The sequence below is a fragment of the Halictus rubicundus genome, chromosome 6 (assembly GCF_050948215.1).
Source record: "Halictus rubicundus isolate RS-2024b chromosome 6, iyHalRubi1_principal, whole genome shotgun sequence".
Lineage (NCBI taxonomy): Eukaryota > Metazoa > Arthropoda > Insecta > Hymenoptera > Halictidae > Halictus > Halictus rubicundus.
In genome coordinates this window covers 19,600,018-19,623,907 of record NC_135154.1, presented here as the reverse complement: position 1 = coordinate 19,623,907, position 23,890 = coordinate 19,600,018, and the positions used below count along the sequence as shown (strand labels likewise).

The following is a 23,890-nucleotide window of genomic DNA, read 5'->3' as shown; positions in this document are numbered from 1 at the left end:
CCTCCTTTTCTGATGATCGAGGAGTTCAGATCGAGGCCGCTTATCATTTCAACTTTTATTAAATTTATTTTATCGTGTTAAAATACGAGTTAGACTGTTACTTAGAGCCAACCCTACATATATTTGAAAAAACAGCATTCTTTGTAATGAGTATTTTAAAAAGATATTTTAAATGTAAATAATTATATGATACTTTTCGATAGTGTACATAAAATGGATGAATAACTTAAAAATATTGATTATAATCCGCAGTACCCTTTAAGGACAGAAAAACAGTATATAGCACAAAAAGTGGAAATCTCAAGCTTTAAAATGGTTGTTTTTTTTTTTTTTTTTTATCAAATTTGGATATATTTTAGCGAAGTGATAGCCGTTTAAATACTGGGCGAATTTTGAAATATAATAGCTTTGACCGCACTTTCGGAGCAAATACCCCACCGTGAGTCGTGAAAAACTACGATTCTCACCACTTTTAACTATTCGTAGCTCATGTGTATAATAAATTTAAATTTTCATTACAGGCTCAAATAAAAAAGTTTTGGAAAGTGCCTTTTTCATTTGCTCTTATAATTCCTAGCAATTGCAATTTTTTCAAAATCTGTTTTACACGCCATTCGGTAAACCAATTCTTCAAATTGCTAAAAAAAAATCAGGTCGTTTGATCCAATTTAAAAAAAAGTTACACTGTTTTAAAGGGCATTCGAATACTTTTGTGAGCCTGTGCGTATGTCCCTAAATTATTCTGCGGAGCCAAAATCATTATAATTGCTCTCACTACTCGGAAAAGAGGTCTTCACGCGAATAAAGAAACTCTGTGACGTTAACGTTCGAATCATCCAGCATCCGAGCACACACAATCTCACCTCACAAACACCACGAGCACACAATAATTGACACAACATACATATCTGGTGAATGTCAGGGACAAACACAGCAGAGGAGGTGTGATACGAGCATCCTGTTGGCGCTATGTAGGCTAATTTCGTCCGCGATAATTTGACCAGATTTCCTGCGGCTTTTGTCATCGGCCATTTAATCGTGTCAGGCGGCGCGGTAACGTTCGAAAATTGAATCGAACTTCTAGGTTCAATTCTCGAGACGAATGAGTCGTGTGATTTATACCAGTGTGAAGAAACAGCGGCAAATCATATACAAATTGCAGTCGATGCAGGCGTACAATGGCTGCTCAGGAGGAACTGTAGACACGGAGAACGGTTCCCCAGCAGAATCTCTGTTATCTGCTGAAGGAGAATTAGCTGATGAAGTCGGGGATTCGCCAGGAACACCCAGAGATACTGAAGAAGAGGCTACACTGTCCGATGAATTTTATTCGCATGATACGGATGACGAGGACGATCAAGGGAAGAAGCGACGGGACCGTACTAACTCCGTGAGCAAATTTTTCACTCAGATTTGAGATTGTGAATCCTTTATTTGTTCAGAAATAGCCCAGAAATAGTCTATTTTTATAATAGTTACTTTGGACTGAGATTTTTTCATAGAAAAGATTGATCTACAAGAGATATAGAAACAAAGATGTGAAAGAATGACTTAAGGCAATGAATAATTGCCTTTATTTGTATTTTGTCTCCTGGGTGGGTCAAAAACGGCTCTACATGGGCTGAGGGAAGGCTAATATTTTTTTGTGTATGTAAGATTTCTAGAAAAATAAATCTTTATTCATAATAATTTATAGTTCACTGGACTGATGTATGATAGTTAAGAATTAACTAAAAAAATTGTAGCATCTTCATAAATGGCTCTCGTTGTTTTATTGTATATCATTTTAGTTGTTGTTGACTGTATCTGCTTGTTATGTATAATCCTGCATGATTCGAAGCATAATATACACATGTACTTTTTTAAAAGTTATTAGTTATTATCGTCCTCCGTTTCGTACAACTTTAATTTTTAAAAGATTGTTTTCTGGTTTTAATGAGACAGGCAAATATTTTGTAGTGTTGTCAGCGCCGGCCCTAGGGTAGTCGGCGCCCTGCTGCGAAGTTCTTTTATAGTGCCCCCACCCCCTACATTTTTTTAAAGACAAAATAATAAAAATATAATATTCTATTATTAATCATTTAATTTAATATAAATCTTGATAGAGTACCTAGTGTACAATGTAATGTAATTAATTACATAAAAGACTACATAAGTACTAAGTCATATACATAAAACGAAACGAATTTACTCATATTATAAATTCTTAAATTCTCAATAAAATGACATTTATAAATTTTTCCTTTTCTGGCTTTTATGCTAGCAAATTCATCAATAATTTCTTTATTACTTAGCATGGTAGCAACATCATGTTCTATTGCAATTATTGATAAACCTGCTAACCGATCTTGAGACATGGATGACCTAGAGTAATTTTTTATTATTTTTAATCTCGAGAAAGATCTTTCGGCAGAAGCTACTGCCACAGTCAAAGTTAAAAAAATTCGTAGAACAATAGTTACATTTCCAAATACACACTCAAAATTGTAGGCACAAATAAAATTTAATACGTACCTGAATAAGTATTAAGACCTACAAAGTCTCCTAAAACCTTGAATTCATCAAATAATTCTAATGCACTTACTTAGCGTAATTTCAGGAGAGATGCACCACATTTTGTTTTCTGTTTATAAAAATTTTATTGAAAATAATTGAAAGTAAAGGCAGGCATAGCTTAATTATTCATTTAAATCTCTATGAAATCTTAAATATACAGGGTGTCCCGGGGTTTTCCGGGAGCATACTCTACAAGTAAAAGTAAGAAAAAAATGTTATTTGAAGTTCGGTTAGAAACGTTTTATTACAAAGTTATAAACAAATGAAATTGAATTTGGTAACGGCCGATTTTACTTCGCAGAGTATGAAAAATCGAACGTGTCTTATTCGTCGATAGTTGTCATGTTTACTGTCTTGGAGTGATTCAACATCAGTGTCACTTTTACCACAGCACCTGTTGGATTAAAAATATTGATGTTTTAAATACTCAGTGAATAGGAAATGTCTAAAAAAAGGTCATTCTGTTCAGCGCGGTGCTTTGCGCTTAAAAAGGGGCGGCAATTTGTTTGTTTGCCCGGGGCGTCGTAACCGCTAGAGCGGGCCCTGTATACATCTATAAAGGTCGTCGCCCACCGCACAGTGGGCAATTTGGACGAAATCGGACTCAAAATCAAAGAACTTCCGATAGAAATGAGGTAGAACCATGAAATTATTTTTAAATTAAAGCTGAAACTTTGTAGAATATGGGAAAATAGGGAGATTATGGTACGAACGTTTTTTAACCTTCAACAAATTCCTTAAACTTGCACAATTTCAAGAAAATTGAGGTTTTTCCAATACCACGCGCGGAAATTTTTTTTTCAACATGCTATACATTATTTCCCATAGATTTTTTCACGCTGATTTCAAATCTGGTCTCAAAATTTCTCTACGACCTCAGGATTTTGCAAAAAATAGATTTTTGTGACAAAAAACTAATAAAATCATTTTTTCGTTGAAATGATTTGATAACACACTAGTTTGAAGGTATATCGTATTCTCATATATAAAACACAATAAAAATAATAATAATAATGAAGTATTATTTGAACGTTTTGAGTACTTACGAAACATGAAGCACTTCACATCTCGTCATCACTTGACGTATCGCTGTCATTGCTACTGGCACTTTCTGCAGACTGTGTGTGGCTGTAACGCAGTATAAATTAGATATCTATTGTATATAATTATATTTTCATTTACAGAGGAAGCAAGGTAAGTATTTAATATAGTTTCTAACTTCTGGTGCTACTTTCTTTCTTTGGTACAACTTTAATCGATCTTAGGAATAATACGTAAAATAGTATAAGCAAATAGAAAATATCATTCAGGTTTAATATGTTCGGGGGTAATTATAGGATTTGCTATAATAAAATTATCAGGGTCTCTTAAATTATATGGAAAAATTAAAAGGTGTGATATAAGTTAAACAAAATTTATTTCTTGAACCTATGGGATTGTTAGATCCTGAATTATGTAAAAAGAATAGGTGAATAATAACTAACAATAAGAATAAAATTAAAAAAGGGTAGGATAAAATGAAAAGTATAGAATAGCATATAGCATTTTGCTAGTATAGCATTATTAATAGAAAATCCTCCTCAAATTCATTCAACTAATATTTTTCCAATATAAGGCAAAGCAGATAATAAATTAGTAATTACTGTTGCTCCTCAAAAAGATATTTGTCCTCGCGGAAGGACATATCCTAAAAATGCTGTTGCTATAGATATAATGAAAATTACTACACCAATTAATCAAACATTCATTAATTTGAAAGAGTGATAATAAATTCCTCGTGCAATATGAAGAAATGTTGTTAGAAAGAAGAAAGATGCTCCATTTATATGAATTAAGCGAATTCATCATCCAAATTTAATATTTTTTATAATGTGAATGGTTCTATGGAAGGCAAAGTTAATATTGGGGCAACAATGTGTAGATCAAAATAATTCAGGAATTAATAAAAATAGTCCTAAAATTGAACCAAAATTTTATCATATATTAATATTTATAGGTGTTGAAAGTTTATTTAATGAATTATTGAAAATTACTAATATTTTATTAATGAACACCGTAACTTCCGCGCGATTCATTCTTCGAAATTCTGAAAATTGATATTTAAACTTAAATTGCGGCGAAAGGGTCAGGAAGGGTTTCAAGATTTTTTACACAAAGATAGTTCAATATTATACCTTGCCAAAACGATCAGTGCCAGACCAAAATCTATTAAAGGATTTGCTGTACGCTTCGATAAATAAATACTTAATGTTTAACAACTTTTTCAAAAATTTTTTTTTTTGCTAAATAAGCGTTGTACCTGTGGCTGTTTTTCTACAAATTTTCAAACAAATTCGTTGGATAGTTTCGTTTTTAGATTTTTTTGCTGCTTTTTATTGACCATTTGCCACCACTGTGCACCGCTGCCTGCTCGACAGTTCGATGCGTCCCTCCGAATGCACGTTACCCAAGTTTCGAGCGCCTGTGTCGCAATCGATTAACGGATTAACGCAACCGATTCCCGGTTCGGCGAGGCGCACATTTTGCAACAACTTTTCAACTTTTTTTAAAAAAAAATATCAATGCAACATTTCGACTAGAAATTTTTTTTTAAAACCGGGTTTAGTGGCGTATACTGAAACGTGTTCTATATTTTTTAAATCATTTCTTTTTTTGTTGATTTTTAAGATACAGCCGGATGAGATGGTGAAAAATGCCTCCAAACCAAATTAATTTTTAATATTACGGAAAATATATAGTAAAGATTACGAAAAAATTCATGTATGTTCTACCTAATATCATACACGACTGAGATTTTTTCAGAATTTTTGGTTGCAAAATCAATTTTTAAACAAATCCGAAAGCACAAAATTGCCGCTTTTATATCGAAGTTTTCGGTTAACCACGTTTATGTTATTATGTTAGTTGTGTCTCGTCGTGATTATTAATGTGTATTTTCTATAGCTTTTCCAGATTATGCAAACATGTTTAAGAAAATGGGATATGTCCAATCATTTGAAGGAAGTGCACATTTCGAATTGAAGTTTCAGAGATACCAGTTTTATAAAACTTCAGTAGTTAGATATTGTTGAAACAATTGTTCTTAATTTTTTCAGAATTTTTTATAAATTACATCGTCGTTAAAGAAAAAAACAAAATCATATTCGGGAAAACAGTGCACAAACTTAAAACTGCAATATTAAATATTTTATTTACATTACATTTCAATGTATGAGTATGACTCTCAACAGTTTCGGTTGGCGCAGGCGGTAACGTCTCTGGCTCAGGAAATTTTGGTCTCGGATCGAATCCCACATCGAATGGAAGTTTAAACTTTTAGAATTTTCAATATACCTTCATAAAATTGTGACGAGCGAATTGAGGGCAGAGTTGGGCAAAAAATTATTTAAAATTTTCGAATACAAATAACCGAAAGTTATCTTTTATTCGAACTCATTTTTCTCGGACACATATTCACCACAGTTTATCCGTCAGATACTTCTCACGATTTTCATTTGTCACCCGTGGGCTATTCGAATCTAGAAGTAACGGCTGTACGCATTCGACGCCTCTAGCGGTGAGAATTTATTTGAGAGAATTTATTCGAAGATACAGCTGATGAGTTTCAATGTATCTTTGACTTTTATTCGAGAGTCCAAGGCAGCGCCACCATTTGTTCGACGGTGAATTTCGACAGATACTCGCAACTCAAATGTATCTTTGTTTTTCGACGTATGATTTTCCGCGTAACTTTGGGATTTATTCGAAGCTCGATGTAGGGAAGATGATTTATTCAATTTTTTATTCGTGACGAGCACGAGGAATAAATGAAAATCACATGTATCTTTTATTCGTAATTTTATTCGAACCTCGGATAACCGACCTCTTAATGTGACGTTGCCAAGTTGTAATACTTACGTCGTAATATGCAAGTACGTACTATGGTATAGTGACTCCCATTAATATTCGAACACTTTTTATTAATTAAACGATTGTTTAAACAAATGAATTTTTATTATTTAAACGGATGTTTAAGCAAATAGATTTGTATTATTTAAACAGATGTTTACATAGGTAAATGGTTATTATTTAAATGACTGTTTAATAAATGAATTTTTATTATTTCAACAGATCTTTAAACCGATACATTTTTATTAATTAAACGATTGTTTAAACAAATAAATTTTTCTTATTTACACAATTGTTTAAACAAATAAATTTTTATTATTGAAACAAGTGTTTAAACCAATACATTTTTATTATTTACACGGTTGTTTAAACAAATAAATTTGTATTACTTAAACAATTGTTTAAACAAATAAATTTTTATTATTGAAACAAATGTTTAAAAGAATACATTTTTATTACTTAAACGGTTGTTTAAACAAATAAATTTTTATTATTGAAACAAGTGTTTAAACCAATACATTTTTATTACTTAAACGGTTGTTTAAACAAATACATTTTTATTATTTAAACAATTGTTTAAACAAATAAATTTTTCTTATTTACACAATTGTTTAAACAAATAAATTTTTATTATTGAAACAAGTGTTTAAACCAATACATTTTTATTATTTACACGGTTGTTTAAACAAATAAATTTGTATTACTTAAACAATTGTTTAAACAAATAAATTTTTATTATTGAAACAAATGTTTAAACGAATACATTTTTATTACTTAAACGGTTGTTTAAACAAATAAATTTTTATTATTGAAACAAGTGTTTAAACCAATACATTTTTATTACTTAAACGGTTGTTTAAACAAATACATTTTTATTATTTAAACAATTGTTTAAACAAATAAATTTTTATTATTGAAACAAATGTTTAAACGAATACATTTTTATTACTTAAACGGTTGTTTAAACAAATAAATTTTTATTACTTAAACGATTGTTTAAACAAACAAATTTTTATTACTTAAACAATTTACGTCACCTTTTGCAATGAGTAAAAGTCTTTATAATAAAAGGAAATGTCATTGGGTTTCGCCATCGGTACTCTGCTGGATATTAAGTTATTAAGACAATTTTATAAAGAACTCTTTACATTATGTATAGATACACGTACAAAGGCATTAGATGCAATGCATTTTTCTGTCTACAACAATTCTGCCATGGGAACATTATTAATCGATTGCAAATAGTTTGCTGATGAAAACAAGTCTAAACACGCCACAAATCCGATAAGTTAGACGGTGCCAGTATTGAAACGTTTCCTTCGAAGTTCATCAACGAATTTTATTTCACTAGCTGACCGTTCCATTTCGATAGAGTCCGCTCAGTCCGCTGCCGTACCAGAGCATGTTCTACAGAGTCGGTAATTCAGAACCGTAGACAGAAAAATGGCATTGCATGCAATGCCTATGTACGTGTACCTGTACATAATACATAATGTATCATGAGTTCTTTATAAAATTGTCTTAATAACTTAATATCCAGCAGAGTACCGATGGTGAAACCCAATGACATTTCCTTTTATTATAAAGACTTTTACTCACTGCAACACGTGACGTAAATTGTTTAAGTAATAAAAATGTATTTGCTTAAACAATCGTTTAAGTAATAAAAATGTACTGGTTTAAACATTTGTTTCAATAATAAAAATGTACTGGTTTAAACATTTGTTTGAATAATAAACATTTATTTGTTTAAACAATTGCTTAAATAATACAAATTTATTTACTTAAATAATTGTTGAAATAATAAAATTTTATTTATAAGATTTATTCGAAGCCTTCGAATAAAAGATATAGATAAAAGATAAAAAAATTATTCGAAGTTCGAATAAACCCGCTTCGAATAAAAAAATTCTCTTTATTCGTCGGATAAATTCTCGTCGAATAAAATTATTTATTCGATACTCTTCGAATAAAGATACTTTTTTTATTCGAACCTTCGAGTAACGAATAAAGATAAACTGTCTTTTATTCGAATCGATCATTTAATGAATTTGTTATCTAAATAGTGGCCAACTCTGTCTGGAGGTAGCGCATTCGACTCCCGGTTCTCGGCGAGGCGCACATTTTGCTGTAACTTTTGAACTAAAAAAGATATCAAAATGAAATTTAGACTGAAAATATTTTTAAAAAATCTGGTGTACACTGAAATATATTTTGTATTTTTAAATAATTATTATAAATATTGTTCAATCTTTTTTCAATCCCAAATAATGAAATTTATTAGGTAATATATACGCTGCAGATGAAAAGCAACATCAGAAGTAGATTGAATAGGTAGTAATTAAAAAATCAGATGAAATTAGTAATATCAACGTCGTATTTTTTTTTAAATAAATTTAAACTGCGTTCTTACTTTTGGCTAATATTGAACTAATTTCATTTCTTATTATTATGTTATTACATTCTGGTAATTGTAATTGCACAGGGAAAAAGACTGATGCGGTCGAAAGAAGAAGAAAAAAGTGTCTGACGGAAAAACAATCATTCGATGCGAGATTCGATCCGGGGCCAAAATATTCTCAGCCGGAGACGTTACGTTATTGTTATTACTTCATTATGTCTCCTTGAATGCACTCGCGTAACAGGCGTAACAGAATTAGAAGGAAACAACATTCTTTTGTTTGATTCATCATTTATAGAATCCCCGATATGAGATTTAAAATTCTATCAGCAACAGCGCCGTTGCAGAATATTGGTTCGACAATGTTAGTTCTGGCTGATGCGGTAGGATGTGAGAGCCCCCGGGCGTGAGACAGAAAAATACATTGACAGTGATTGGTCTATTCCTATAACTCGTCTGTGGTTCTAGTGTGCGGCAAAAGCAGGAGGTGTGGTGGTCAGGTGCGGTGCGGTGCGGTGCGGTGCGGTGCTGGTCAGGCGGCGCGGCGCGGCGCGGCGGTCTACCGTGCGACAGCCTTAATAATCCGCGGCTACCAAATTCAATTTCGTTTCTTTATAACGAATTTCATTTCTTTGTGCAACGAAACGTTTTTAACCGAACTTCAAACAACATTTTTCCCTTATTTCTACTTGCAGAATACGCTCCCGTAGTTTTATCGGATAACCCCAGGATATGTACCCTGTATTAATATAGAGTTTTAATAAGTTCGAAAAAGTGCATCTCCCTCTAGTTCATAACTGTGTAACGAAGCGTTTTTAACCGAACTTCAAATAACATTTTTTCCTTATTTTTACTCGTAGAGTATACTTCCGTAGTTCTGTCGGAAAAACCTCGGTATACCCTGTATTAATATTCAGTTTTAAAAAGTTGTAAAAACTGCATCTCTCCCTAGTTTATAACTGTGTAATGAAGCTTTTTTAACCAAACTTCAAATAACATTTTTTCCATATTTCTACTTCTAGAATATGCAGATTAAAAAAGTTCGAAAAAGCGTATCTCCCCGTAGGGTCAGGGGTTCGATGGACTCCTGATAGGGGATAGACGTACTCCATTCGTTTACCTTTTTTTTTTCTCCCTACTTGTATTCTTTCTTTTTCTCTGCCACATGTTGCACAAAGGAGAATACATAGTAGATTTTTCATGGAGCGATTTGTGGCATTCTACACAAGAAATCCAACCTACTTTAGATGTAGTTGAATAATAATCTTCTAAACATTCGATACAATAATTATTAGAATCTACTGGGCAGTTGTTTTTGTCAGAAACGAAGCATCTCCTTTTTCTATGAATTAATTAATTTTAATTAATTGTAAAAACTGTAAGATGTAAACAAATAGTGTGGCAAAGAACAAGTCTCAGTTTCAATTTGTCGCTTTGTAATTAATTTAAAAAAGGATCCTTCATTTTTTATAGAAACGACTGCCTGGTACATTTGCATATATTAACGCAAGAGTGCGTCCGTCCCTAAATTGAAGGAGAGACGCACCTATACAAAAACAAAAACCAATACAACAAATTTTGTCAAAACACGAAGAAAAATCGTAAAAGAGAATCGTCATTGTCATTACTTAAGTCGATGCTTATAGTTAAAACCATATCGTAAGAAGGTAATGACATCTGTACTGATCGCTTACAAAAATATTTCATCAAAAGTTTGGAGCATTAAGAAATTGTTATACTTCTTTTAAACACGTAAATAATATAATACACGTGTTCCTCGATATGAGATTATTCAGAAATGTTAACATTATTCGCAATATTGTTTACATTATTAAATCTGCTTATATTCAATAAATTACGAAACATTTCAGTGATGCACGAGTAAATTCCACCATTTTCGCATGTATAACATGAAAAAATATACATATATACGAGGGAAATATTCTAGGTAGGAAGAAATGTTTCGTTTTGAAGTTAAAATACCTTCGAGTGCAAAGGGTTGAAATGATGTAAATCAGGGCTCGTGAGAGCTCGTGAGAGAGCCACTTGTCATTCTTTCCGCTACCTTCATTTTTCAACGAGAAACCCCCACCACGTACGATGTCCTCCGGCAAGCTGGGAAATTACAGGGGAAAGGAGAGAGTCGTAGCTGTATCTCATTCTGCCGCGCTCCGTTTCGCTCGCGTTTCTCTCTTCGCGATGGACGTTGGTGGAGGGGATCGGACGCACAACGAAGAAAGCGAACGAAATGAAACACGGCAGAACGAGATAACACAATTCTCGGCATTTATTTATAAATTTTGTTTCCGATCGATTGTGCTTTCATTTCGAAGAGACTGCAGAGGGCAATGAACGGTGTGGGTATTGACGAATGGTGGGAGCCCGCGTCCCGGGGCTCGCGGCGGAAAAGGAGCCCTGATTTAAATGATAACGAAAGAACAGACGCGAATCGTCCAGTATTGTCACAATCGAAACGGGTGCCTCTGACCCTATCATACTGGTACTGCTCCATCATGATGAATTACCCTATATCCTTGTCTGCATACTTCCAATGTCGTTACAATGTTCTCTTAACATTTCTTTGTCCATATTTTTCATCTCTTTGATATCGTAAAAAATTTGAAAATAATCATTGTAATTTTTAGGTTGACTAAATCTTTCCTCCAAAGAGTTCAGTACTGCATTTAAAATAGCCTTAAAAACAATATTTTGTCTTTAGGATCGATCGGTGTTTCATCGGCAGATTCGTAACTAAATTGTTTCTTTATATTACGTCTTCGTACATTTATTCACGGGGTAAATTCTGGCGCAATTTCTACCTCTGTAGCTAGTTCTTTTGCAGATTCTAAAATTTCATTAAAACCTTTATCTGTTCTTAATTCCTTTATGAAACATCATAAATTGTCGAATGCCTCTAATGTACTCTTTTTAAATGCTGCTTAACTCCTTGTCACATTTTACTTACCACCAACTTACCAGAACAAATAAATTGAAAATTTGTAATTTCTTTTAGTTAAACTTTGAGCCTCCTGTCATGGCACGTGTTTTAAATTTATTTTCATACTAGCTTATTTAAAATATTTAAAGTCAAATTAATTTGGACATTTAAAGATTTTAAAAACAGCATACATTTTATTGAAAAAAATAATCTTGAAAGGCACCCCTTTATGCCAGGTCCACAAACAGTTCGCAAGCTGTTTGCCGGCTGCAGTGTGGACACTTTAGCGAACAGCGAACAGTGTTTGCTCGCTAAGCGGTACATTAAAGGATCTGTTCGCGAGCAGAAGATCTATAAGGACGTAAAGTGTTTGATTCTATAAGACACTCTCTGGCAGAAATCGCTATTTGAACATTCGTATCCATCTTTCATATTTTCAGTCCAAATATGTTGAGTAATTTTCACAGTCCTCATATGACATTTTCGTAAAATTTCTGAATTTCTGTTTCGTTTTTTAATAAACCATTTGTTAAACATATTCCACCAGAAATGAGTCGTTTTTTTAACATTTCTGTTTTTCTCAACACTATCTTCTTGTATTACTAAACATGCTGCTGATACAAGTAAAAGACCTTCTTCAGGAGAAATATTATAATTTGATAATTTGATAATTTGATAATTTGATACTTGAGATTTGATTTGATATTTTATCATTTTCGTGCGTGCACTGAGCAAAGTCTACAATGAACTGGCCAGAATCTCGAAGCGAACAACTAGCGAACGGCTGGCGAACGGTTGGCGAACGGCTGGCGAAACAGATGCGATGCAATTTCTGTGAATGAGCAGATTGCGAACACTCCTATTCAATGTGAACCCGGCATTACGGGGGCGCTCTGATGCTATGCATCACACACATTGAGCTTTGGGTCGGCCCTGAGCGCTGGACCTGTATGATGTCTCTGAAATTCTACTAATTTCATAGTTAGATGGTATTTCTCCGACGGGAAGTGGCCACCTTGGATCTCCGACGCTTCAAGTAGGAAATTTAGGCGTTCGAAAATTATTTACGAACAGCAGAGAACGTTGGAGACAACAAAATGTCAGTGGTGCTTTCGCTGAGCTTCGAAAGTTAGTGCCTACTCATCCACCAGACAAGAAGCTGTCTAAAAATGAGATTCTACGGTTGGCAATACGGTAATTTTTTTTCTTTTCAAAACTTTCCTGTTGCTATTGAAACTAATTATTAACGAAATTTATATGAAATGGAGAACTTTAAGCGGAAGTCTAATGTTTTGTTAGGAAATGGTTTTTTTTAGAAAAATGTAAGAAAGCTCTATTCACTTTTTATTCAATAAAATTCTGTTCGCTTGGGCACAGGAGCATCCGTATTTGCCGAACCAATCAATAATTCGTCGACTGCGCACTGTATACACTTTTTACAAAAATGATCGAATAGAAAATAATAAATACATTTAAAGAATTTAAAAATACTGTTTCGCATTTTCGACTCATTAAGATTGAAAAGAAAAAAAAAATTAATGTAGTTGTGTCTTACAATTAATACACTTCTATTTTGCATAAAGATGTGTAGACTAGTAATTGTCTCTCCACCCACGCAGCTATTAAAAATCATGCTTTTCATGTTTTTGCAGGTACATAAGGCTGCTGAGCAATGTAATCAAATGGCAAAAGGCGCAAGAACGCAATGAGATTGCGCAGCATGAAGTGCAAATCAAATGCGAGCCTCCATTCAATGCCCAAAATTCATCCTCCTATCCCAGTAATCCATCGGTCAGCTACCTAAAACAAGAAAAACACATAAACGAGAACCATAACGTGTATCGTGCCAGCTTCCCTGTTCAACAGCAAGTACAGCCCTCGGTATCTCACTTAACATGCGACAAGAACGGCAACAATCTTCTGATGATAGCTCCCAGTGGCCATGTCTCCTCATTGATGAACAAGAGAAGCGTGACACCATCAGCCATGGGACAAAGCACATTTTCACCTGGTCCATTGACCAATGGAGCCCTCATATGTCCTCCGAGGCCTTCAACTTTTCCAAAATCACCGCAAATCACCGTGCAAGCTGTAACGGGATCAAATATCTTGACGAATTGCTCTTCCAGTTCAACTTTGAGCAACAGTGTGGTCTCGGTGAACGGAAGTGTGCCAAATTATGGACAGAAGAGGATGAAGATCGAGAGAGACGACGAAGAACAGTCTGTACAAGGGAAAGATTGTAAAGCACTGCCTTCTTCCTGTCATAATGTCGCTGTTAAGAAAAGAGTGAAAGTGTGTACTGTGTACCGCAGCGACTTCCAGAACATAGACCGGAAGTAGAGTAATTTCCATGTGAAAATTTAGCTTGTCGTGTCGGTCGTGACTATTTTGTAATAATGGGCGACCGTTTTTTTCTTGAAAGTAGCATTGCTAAGAGGTAACATTGACTTTCGACCTCTTAGTTTATGTGATGGATGTTCTAACCTAGTCACCTAACTTATTTAATGGTGATTAGGTATTCAAATATTTGGATTCAACGCGTTCACTAGTTTGACGACTGCATTTAAAATTGAAAGAAAAAATGAACAGAGTCTCATTTATTAATGAGACTCTCTTTGGGACTCTCTAAGATGGTTGAAATTAATTTTCTTGGACTGTGTCAGATTGGTGTTTGAAATTAATTTTGTTAGAACGTGGATTTTGACATAAATCAGCTGACGAAAATAGATGAAATACGATACTAGAAAGACTATACACGGGTCTAAAAATATTCTATTACTCTCAATTTTTTGAGATTGTTAAAAGAAGCAACGCACTTTCACAGTGACTTGGAAAATTTTTATGTTGCATAAAGATCTGCAGTTTATTAATTATGCTTGTTACCAATGAGTTCAGAGTTATGTACTGTCGCGGGAATGTGGGCTTGTTAAGGTTGGAACTTGTTTGATTCAAAAAGAGATACATTATAGTTTCAACTAGGAAATAGTGAATTTATGACATAGACGTGTCTTTCTAGGGAAACCAAATTTGTTTAACGCGATGTTGTAGAAGGTGTGCGGACCGCGACATGTGTAAGAGGTATTAATATTCAGATATGCAATTGGAAATTTAAAAATCATGTAGGGAGTTGACAATGGTATCAGAGTGCAGAAAGATGCATCATTTATGTAAGATGGGTTACCAGGTAAATCCGGATAACGATACTAAAAACGATATTTAATTAACAATAGAAATATAGGTATGAGATAATCCTGCAACATTCTCGTCAACGACTCGTTTCGGACAGCCGTATCGGCCGCCCCTTCCGTTCGATCGATATTTCCAGCAATTCTCAACTCTACACTCTCGCGCCTACGCGTACACACACGTACGCGCACACCCATTTCACACGTACTTTCGTACTGCGATCAAACGTCCATAAGTCGTTGTAAATATGGAATCCTAGCTATTACGATGAGATGTCTACTTTTGCGTAGCTTGTAAACGAGATTAATTAGTTTGGTAACACAAAATGTACACCTGAGGTATCATTAGGAATACTCATCTTTAATAATTGAATATAGTACTTAGGACAATATCACATTGCTAAATGAAATCTGTAGTAGTGTGTTTTTTTCAATTTCTATAGGAAATCTGCATTTTTTCGATTTTTTTCGTGTTTTCTCGTGTTTTTCGTTTTTTACAACGAGAGTTTGCAACGGAAAAATCTGAAAACGATTCCTAATATGTCGCTTGGTATACGAAACGTGTCAGAATTTTAAACTGTCATTAAATGGACAAAATGGGCCGAAAACTGGTTTTTCGATTTTCCCCGAAAAATTGAAAGTTGGCACAAAGCCTTTTTTGATAGGCTATTGAATGGTTCAAACTCGCTTAAAATGAAACCGGAGGCGAATTTGACTCACAAACCCGGCTACAGCCTTTGTGTCGCCTACTAGTAAATAATGCAACTTTCTCTGCGCAATATTGCTGCCAGAACTTTCCGTCACGTGTACACACAAACATCGATATCAGCTTAATTTCGTTGCTATCAAAGTAAAAATTAATACTCCTTTTCTCACAGATTACGTATTCTAAACCAATTCGTGGCGCCGCTCGTCTAGAATCGAGTCGTGGTCTTTCTTAAACAATATTTTATTAGTTGAACCGTATTACATCGTTTGTACACTATTAATTGTATGCGCCCCTAAGAACACTTCGTTTTAAACCTCGCTAAAATACATCGACACATTCACCATCATCGCGGCAATGTCACGATCACACACATAAACACTTTCGCATACGTCGAAAAGAATCACACATCGGACGTGAGAAAGGGGAATTGTTTAGAAGAGAATGGTGAGACCATTCAACGATTACACGTAGTAGTTTATATTGATAACTCCTTTCTACGAGCCGAAATCGAAAATCGGTAGAAATATATGGACATTCCATCAAAACGCAACGTATGGTACATTTTTGATCTTCAAAATGGGTCCTCGTGTTACAAACCCCTAAAATCTGTCTCGATTTCCCCTGCAGCCACCATTTTGGTTTTCATTACGTCAGAGTTACGGGACTTCAAAGTGCTGATTACAAAGTGCTTTTCAACCCTCAAATTAGATTTTATCGTGCTCTCTGATGTTCGGTGCAGCGCCCCTCGGGCAAATTCGCTTGCTCGTGGCTATTTTACACGCTCGCAAAGTGAAAAGAGGTGTAAAGAGACGGTTTACGTCAGGTACACTTTGTATCTTGTACTGTTCCTCTTCTGGTGTTCCAGAATCTTCGATCGATCGGCTACATATCGATCGTCGTTGAACTCGATAGGTGGCACAGGTGTCGCTGGTCTCTTCTCCGTTTGACTGAAGGCTCTTCGTGGTGGCACCTGCACCATTTGCGTTGTACTCTTGTCGTCCATGCTAGCTCTCTTCATACAAGTTCCAATGCTAGCGTAACTCGCGCTGCTAGTACGAGAGTCTCTTTTCACAGGACTCACCTCCGCGTAGCTTCCCCTGGACCTGTTACTGGCGTCTGAATTTTGTTTCCCTTCCAAGGGCTGACCACTTTCTTGAACGCTTTCGGAACGTGCTGATCGAGCCGATTTAGATCGACGAACTTTCTGTTCGAAGTCGTCGGAATGCGTTCTTCTTTCCTTCACTTTTGGCTTCGCTACACCTAGGTCCTCGCTGAACCTGAGTCTCTCGTTGAATTTCCTTATACGCTCTTCGTACTCGCTGTCGAAGATCTCGGAGGTCTTTGGTGAGTCCTCCTTCTTTGGAGCTGGATCCTTGGCAGTTTGGAAGTCCGACTGCACCTTGGTGTCCTTCAGCTGAAAAAAATATTTGATGCATCCGTTACGAAATGGATGTTTGTTATATTGGAGAAATACAAATGATTTTATGTGATTTAGGAAAGGTTGGCAGAGTACAAATTTATTGACTGTCCTAATCCTCACCTTGATCACGTTCACCCTGTCGTTGAACTCTAAGTCTTGGCTATTCCTGCGCACAGGCTGGCTAGATCGATCTTCTTCGCTGCTGCTTTTGCTGATCCATATATTCCCACGGCATACATTCACCACTCTCTTCGGCCATTCATTCTCTGTTTTGAAATCATAAAGATCTTTCATACGCTGCTTTAGCCTTTTAGATCGCTCGGCAGAATCTGGGGAGAGTTCCGACGATGGTGAACCTCGATTAGGCTCGGCTTCATCTGCAATTATTAATTCACGTTTTGCATTTCAACCTCCACGAAATAATCTAAAACTTCAGTACACTGGAATACACCGAATCGTACACCAGTACAGCGCTGACCAATCGATAACGGAACATTGACAATGTTTTACCTTACTTATAAAGCAGGGTCTCCACTTATTCAGTAAGTTCTCTATTTATAAAAAAAAATTTCTACTTATGAAGCAAGTATTGCAATTTCTGTACTAAAATATGGATTTGAAGAACTATCGGATATTTTAAGATCAGCAATCTTTTTATTGAATTCTATAATATAGTTGAACAATTAGCACATCAAGCGTACCAATGAATAATTTACTCTTTCTAGCCACGTTCACTATTTTAATTATTACTCAAAAAAAAAAAACAAATCAACATAAAATTCTCCATATTTTTCTCCTTCAACTGAAAAAATAGTGACCACGTAGTCTCTTTCATGATCAAAACTGAAAAACGCTAGAATCCGAGGTAGCCAAACGACGCGACGACTCTTCTACATACAGAGGGTGTTCGACTACTGGTGGGAGAAAATTTAAGGGGTGGTTCTCCATGACAATATAAGATGAAAATGAAGAATAAAAAATGTGCGATTTCGGCTTTGTCTTATAGTTATTAACAATTAAAAATCCGCCTAAGAAGCGGCAACCCGACGAACAGAGGTGTCCGTTGTGTACGTCGTAGAGGCACGCGACAGTCACGTATCAAGTGACAAATACGTGCTTACCTTAGTTCTCATTTGGAGCTCCAGCGAGGTGAAATTGAACCTGCATAATCATTAAAATTCACAAGGGCATTTCTAATATCCGCCCTACGGAATTATCGAGTAGAAGCGTTTTCACTTTACTACCAGGCGCACATAAGTAATTCACTCGTGATCACTACGTGACGCGCGCGTCTCTATGAGGTACGTAACATACACCTCTGTTGGTAGGGTTGCCGCATTTCAGGCGGATTTCTAATTGTCAATAACTGAAAAATGAGGCCGAAATCGAAATTTTTTTATTCTTCATTTTCGTTTCACATTGTCATGGAGAAGCACCCCTTAAATTTTCTTCCACCTCAATTGCTCCATTCTACAAGAAAATAAACTCGTAAATTATTAGCTGGTACACGAAATTGGTCAGATATGATATGATTGATGATTGACTAATACCCAACAAACAATTCTTCCCAGCACATTTCTACCATTGAAACACAAAATCCTCCACGTTCTCCTAACACTCACGCAAGATACATCTCAACCACATCGTTTCTTCTCATTATCAAGGACAAGAACTCATTTTCGAAGTGTTCCGCTGTCCTCTCAATCGCTCGAGATCATTGATCAAATCCATCGATCCTCTATCGATCGCGTTTTTCACCTTTTTCCTTCGCAGCGTCCCTGTCGCTGTTGGCCTGTGCCAACGACGAGAATTTTCGCACGGGCTCCCACTTCGGCGACACGTTTTTCGTTTCTTTTCGTAGCTTCTCCTCGACCTGTACGCCAGCCTGTTCCGTCGTCGTCGTCGTCGTCGTCGTCGTCGTCGTCGTCGTCGTCGACGGTTTTCTTTCCGGGTTTGTACGCGGTATCGGGGACGGGGACGGGTTCTTGACGAACGTCATCCACCTGGCCGTCGCGTATTTCGTGATATCGCTGTTGCTGATCCTGGTGAACGATGACGCGTCGTAGCGGAATCTTGAGATGTTAATTTGCGGTAGCCACCTAAAGGTATTCGGGTACTCAGAAAGCCGTTGTCGAGACTTGTCAACGCGCGGGGCCGTGTTTTCTAACACACGTCAGAAACGGTTAGTATTAACTGTATAACTCGATCTTTCATTTTCCGTTCGACACTTTTACCGATTAATTCAAACAAATCTCTCGCAGTCACATATAGATTATTATCATTATTATCTTTTTCTCTATTCTACAGAACGACCGACATCGACTATTACATACGGTACATGGAACTCGCATACGACCAAACATAGTAGCCGTGTTTTGTTTTGTTTTTTTAAATATCTTTTTAACTATATGATCCGACTCGAACGACGGGGGTCTATAGCGTAACGTGTCTGTGTTATGTTTGCTTTTATGTTCTTATTATTTCTCACGAGTTTACGACAAGAATTTGTGTTAACGATGGATTATAGTGTGAGATTGGGTGTATCGATTCACGGCATTGGTTTCTTTTTGACTAGGAAAATGTGCTCTGTCAACCTCGTCGCGATCATTCGGGGGTCTGCCTCCGTATGCCTTCGTTCCTCGACGGGCTTTTCGCTTTTAGCGCGGCCGACGTCGGTACTAAGGCTCCTTCCACCTGTTGTTCTGTGTGTCGTTGGCAAAGTCGATGACGGGGTCGTCGTCGTCGTCGTCGTCGTCGTCGTCGTCGTCGTTGTCATCGTCGTTGTTAACGTCGTTGTGGCCTCGTCTTTCTCTTCCGGGTCCTTCGTCGTTTCTTCCTCCTTCGTCGGGGTGAGTTTCTTCGGTGCTGCAACGACGCCAGCTCGAATAATGTTGTTGATCGTTTCCTCGATGTCCACCGAAACAGATCGACGCTTGTCATCGTCTCTCGATGACTGTGGAGACTTCTTTGAGGTCGTTGGCTGACTTCTGCTCATGTTCTTTGTTAACGGGATCCATCGGGATGGATCTAGCTTGCTGGTGTCCGCTACGTCCGTGTGACGACGCTCTTCAACACGTCTTTCCGTGTACTTCTTCAAACAGTCGACGTCCGCGCTTCGGCTTCTCTGACTGCGAGGAGATCGGGAGGGTCTTCGCTGACCTGTGGTGCCCAATGGGCACGCCCTGTCCTGGAGCAACGATATTTTGTTACCGGATAATGGGGATTTATGGGAGTTTAAGGGGGTTGGAGAGATTGTCATGAGCTGGAGGTACGATTTTAGCCAGGAATATGGTTTCAGTTCGATCTGTGTTAAAAAGGGTTACCGAAAGGTTATTATGATAAAGGTATATCCTGCCAGAAATGATCTTGAACAGATCCCAGCTTCGCGTAGTTGGCTATGTGTAAGATGCCGTGTTGAGCCGAGGCCACCCGCAAGGTTGCGCCGCAAGCTCTGGAATTAATCGTGGACGTGTGTAATTCAGCCACCTGGCTGCTGCACGCCGTCGCAGGATCTCCGCTCGATGAAAGGAGTCCGCCCCAGAATTCGTTTCGAATAGTAATCGAAATCAGGGAGCTCTAGGAGGTCTGAGATCAGTTATTGAATACTATCAGGTCTGTTGATACGAAAGGGAACTTTAGCTCGATCTGACTGGTAGTTCTTCCTTCGAATGCGACTAGACGTGACTCTACACGTTACTGCCCCATTACTGACCAAAAAGTCTAAAAATTGCAAGGCTTTATATACCCTCCAAATGAATAGGGTGTTCTCTGCATAATCTGATGTCACGTAGCGTCACATTCTAGTCGCTTCTAATTAAATCGAACCTCAGTTCGCTCTGTGTTAAAAAGGGTTACCGAAAGGTTATTTAGGGCACTTCCTGCCAGAAATGATCTTGAACAGATCCTAGTACGAGAGATAATGGTAAAAGCGTACGTCCAGTTCGAGATCTTCGTTTTCGAATAAACAAACGGAGGCTTACCTAAGTAAGATGCAGCTTCGCGTAGTCGGCGATGTGTAAAACGCCGTGTTGCGCCGAGGCCACCCGCAAGCTTGCACCGCAAGCCCTAGGATTAATCCTGGACGTGTGTAATTCAGCCACCTGGCTGCTGCACGCTGTCGCAGGATCTCCGCTCGAGGAAAGGAACCCGCCCCAGAATTCGTTTCCTGTGGGACAATTTCGTTCCATTATTCATTTATGAGACCAACTCGGTCGATATCACAACTCGAAAATAAAAAAGCTGTGGAATTTGAACCAGCGTCTATATTTAAGAGAGTTTACAACTTACTGAGGGTTCGCGTGTTAATTACTGGTCGAAATTAGGCAACCTTTCTTATACTAATGAATGAGCAATCAATAGACCTGGTAGTGCATTCCCGTCCCACGCGTAGGTCACGACGAGTAGCTTCTTTGCGTCCATAGCTCTGAATAGTCGGCTGTGAGGCTCTTTAATAGCGAAATGAATCTTTATATCTGGAAGAAGATCGAGGGTAATTTGGCTAGCAATTTTTCACAGCATCAGAATCGAGGAAAATCGGTTCAAACCTCCGACATAGTCGCCATTTCCCACGTCGCCGAATTTTTGCTGCGTGAAGTACGCGAACATTATGTCCGAGACGAATCGCAACTTCTTGTTCATCTTCCTGATGGCGATCTCGAACGTTTTCAGGAAATATATCTCTTGATTCTGGATTATACCCCAGATTCCTGCAAATATTTTTTTCAATATTAACCGATCACTTATTTCTATTTTTTCCCTTTATTTCATTATTTTACTGATCAGTAGGCTGCAGATCTTTATAGGAAATACAAATTTTATGCATAAATTCGACAATACAGGAGCCAAATAAAAATTTTGGCAATTGATAAACGGTTGAAAGGTTATAGATAATTATTTAGTGAAGTGTAAAATTTAATTTTGAGCATGGTAAAAGGGTACCAACCGAGACCGAAGCCAATAACATGCACGAAAGCAGTCGTATTCTGTTTCTCTGCTCGCGTATTCGCCTCGAGGAGAATGATCTCCACACTAACTAGGGTCCTCTTCATGTAGTTCTCGACGTCGAAGATCGTTTGACCGGACAACGACAAGTATCTCATATTGTCCTTCGATTTCACACGTTTCACAGCTTCGTCGTAAAGCGGATGGTACTCTTCGCCATAAAATTTCGCCCATAACAATCGCAGTCGTCGAAGTTCGTCTGCGTTATTTGTGTTGGGAGGTCCGTATCTGTATGAATATGGCGTGTTAAGTGTTAAACATTTTCATGTAGAATGTTTCAGTCTATTCGTGTCTGTGTCGAAATATTGTATTCGGCATGTCATAATAAATATCTAAAATTGTGGTCTCGCGTTTCAAGTGATATTGAAAATATAAAGCGAGTTAAAAAATATCAGCGGCCACCAGTGACTTCCGGTTCGCCATTGAAACTTATGGGAACTTGTCGCCAGTGGTCAATATTACGTTTTAATAATTTTTTCGATTCTTTCACGTTCCGAATAGCTTATTCAAACAAAGATATAAAATCAATGATAAATTCGTTTCGTGTTAGAATTGGAATTGCGCGCATTGCGGAAATTGCACATGGCAAAAATCGATATTATTCATTTCCATCGTGCACCAATTGCAAGGTTTTTATTAAAGTGGAGTTGATTGAATCTGATTTATTCAATCTCACTCAATCACTTTTGATTGAATTTGAGATGTGCCGATTCTGTGCAATTATTAGCTCACCCGTTGTCTACGGTGTTCTGTTGAGGTGTGATGAGGATGTCTTGGTATTCCATGACGCGTTGGCGTTCGAATCTGTGGATAGTAGTAGGAAAGGTAAAATCTGTGTCTCACCGTCGTAGAAATGTAACGTATTACTGTGTACACGATAGGTTGCTTGGTTAATGATAAATAAATAAAGTGTCACCTTGTTCCTACGACACCTATAATGATTCCCCGCGGCTGAATGGACTCTGGATCGAGACTCACGACGCCTCTGTTCTCTCGAGAGCCGTCGTTTATGAACTCGCTGTGCGAGGACATCGCCAGCAACGCCGACAACTTGATCTCATCGTACGACAGGCATTTCGTCAGGACCTGTTCACAGAAAAAATCCCACTTCCTTTTAAAAACTCCCGGAATTTGTTGCCAAAATAATTTCAGCTCATTCCAAAATTTTTCAGAATTTTTTACAGTAACGATCTAGGTTGGTTCCCGAATTCTGTACAGAAATAGCTTCTCTTGCTTCCAGATTTTTTAAGCATTTTACGCACAAATAATTATAGTTGCTTCCAAAATTTCAAAATTTTTTAATACAAAAATCATTTCAGCTGCTCCCACCTATTTTAGTTACTTCCAGAATTTCTTATAAAAATAATTTCAATTGCTTCCAGATTTTTTTTAGAAATGTTTTACAGAAATAGTTTAGATAATCATTTTATTTGTTTCCATAATGTTTCTGTATTCTGTAACGGACATTTTTAGGCGAGATTCTTTTTCGAGTTTCAGGGAGACGTTAGTTAGGTTGGATTGGATTTAGATCAGTTGTGCTTTGCAATAACTTACCGACAGCTTTAGAGATCACGGTCAATTACAGTTAATCCGGATTAGACGTCGACTTATCCCCGCTACCGCGGGGTATACCTTGTGAGGAGCTGAGAAACTCGAGAGCCGCCGCCGAGGAGTGTGAACATCGGACGGGTCGGGTATGTATGTATATCGGTGTCAGACCAGGAGAGCACCGTAGATTCGTCTCCGTAGATTCGCGATAAGCTACAGTGACTACATTGCCGTAAAAAAA

At 36.9% G+C, this 23,890-nt stretch overlaps 3 protein-coding genes and 1 pseudogene across 4 annotated transcripts in view; 1 reads left to right on the top strand and 3 right to left on the bottom strand.

Moving 5' to 3' along the window:
* Positions 1–963: 963 nt before the first annotated feature.
* On the top strand, positions 964–15,433 carry Hlh3b (Helix loop helix protein 3B). Its single transcript, XM_076789184.1, has 3 exons — positions 964–1,390; positions 12,766–12,977; positions 13,436–15,433. Exons 1-3 carry the CDS (start codon positions 1,103–1,105, stop codon positions 14,124–14,126), a joined length of 1,191 nt encoding a protein of 396 aa, XP_076645299.1. The 5' UTR covers positions 964–1,102; the 3' UTR covers positions 14,127–15,433.
* LOC143355006 (cytochrome b pseudogene) lies at positions 3,808–10,012 on the bottom strand (annotated as a pseudogene).
* A 102-nt stretch (positions 15,434–15,535) lies between the features above and the next one.
* LOC143354817 (uncharacterized) lies at positions 15,536–21,084 on the bottom strand. 2 transcript variants are annotated; one of them, XM_076789167.1, is made up of 5 exons: positions 19,695–21,084; positions 18,859–19,199; positions 17,221–17,477; positions 16,762–17,094; positions 15,536–16,650 (listed from the first exon to the last, which is right to left on the bottom strand). In XM_076789167.1, the coding sequence occupies exons 1-5, from the start codon at positions 20,357–20,359 to the stop codon at positions 16,495–16,497; spliced, it is 1,752 nt and encodes a 583-aa protein (XP_076645282.1). In that variant the 5' UTR covers positions 20,360–21,084; the 3' UTR covers positions 15,536–16,494. The 2 variants fall into 2 exon arrangements, with proteins under 2 accessions (XP_076645282.1, XP_076645281.1); XM_076789166.1 differs by having other exon boundaries at positions 15,536–17,094.
* The window catches only part of LOC143354818 (ADP-ribosylarginine hydrolase CG2909), a 5,191-nt gene continuing 1,461 nt past the window's right edge, over positions 20,161–23,890 (bottom strand). Inside the window, exons 3-9 of the mRNA XM_076789168.1 lie at positions 23,018–23,187; positions 22,834–22,905; positions 22,043–22,329; positions 21,645–21,806; positions 21,462–21,572; positions 21,081–21,265; positions 20,161–20,287 (exon numbers count right to left, since the gene is read on the bottom strand). Of these exons, the coding sequence (XP_076645283.1) occupies positions 21,081–21,265; positions 21,462–21,572; positions 21,645–21,806; positions 22,043–22,329; positions 22,834–22,905; positions 23,018–23,187 (987 nt within the window). The 3' untranslated portion in view covers positions 20,161–20,287. The remainder of the gene's footprint in view (positions 20,288–21,080; positions 21,266–21,461; positions 21,573–21,644; positions 21,807–22,042; positions 22,330–22,833; positions 22,906–23,017; positions 23,188–23,890) is intronic.

Excerpts from the sequence above, each read along its gene's own strand:
- LOC143354817 (XM_076789166.1), bottom strand. The coding sequence starts at position 20,359 with ATGACAATCTCTCCAACCCCCTTAAACTCCCATAAATCCCCATTATCC. Across the intron at positions 19,200-19,694 it reads CCCCGAATGATCGCGACGAG|GTGGCTACCGCAAATTAACA; the intron begins GTTGACAGAGCA and ends GAATACCTTTAG. Across the intron at positions 17,095-17,220 it reads ACAGGGTGAACGTGATCAAG|CTGAAGGACACCAAGGTGCA; the intron begins GTGAGGATTAGG and ends TATTTTTTTCAG.
- Hlh3b (XM_076789184.1), top strand. The coding sequence starts at position 1,103 with ATGAGTCGTGTGATTTATACCAGTGTGAAGAAACAGCGGCAAATCATA. Across the intron at positions 1,391-12,765 it reads GACGGGACCGTACTAACTCC|TTAGATGGTATTTCTCCGAC; the intron begins GTGAGCAAATTT and ends CTAATTTCATAG. Across the intron at positions 12,978-13,435 it reads ATTCTACGGTTGGCAATACG|GTACATAAGGCTGCTGAGCA; the intron begins GTAATTTTTTTT and ends ATGTTTTTGCAG.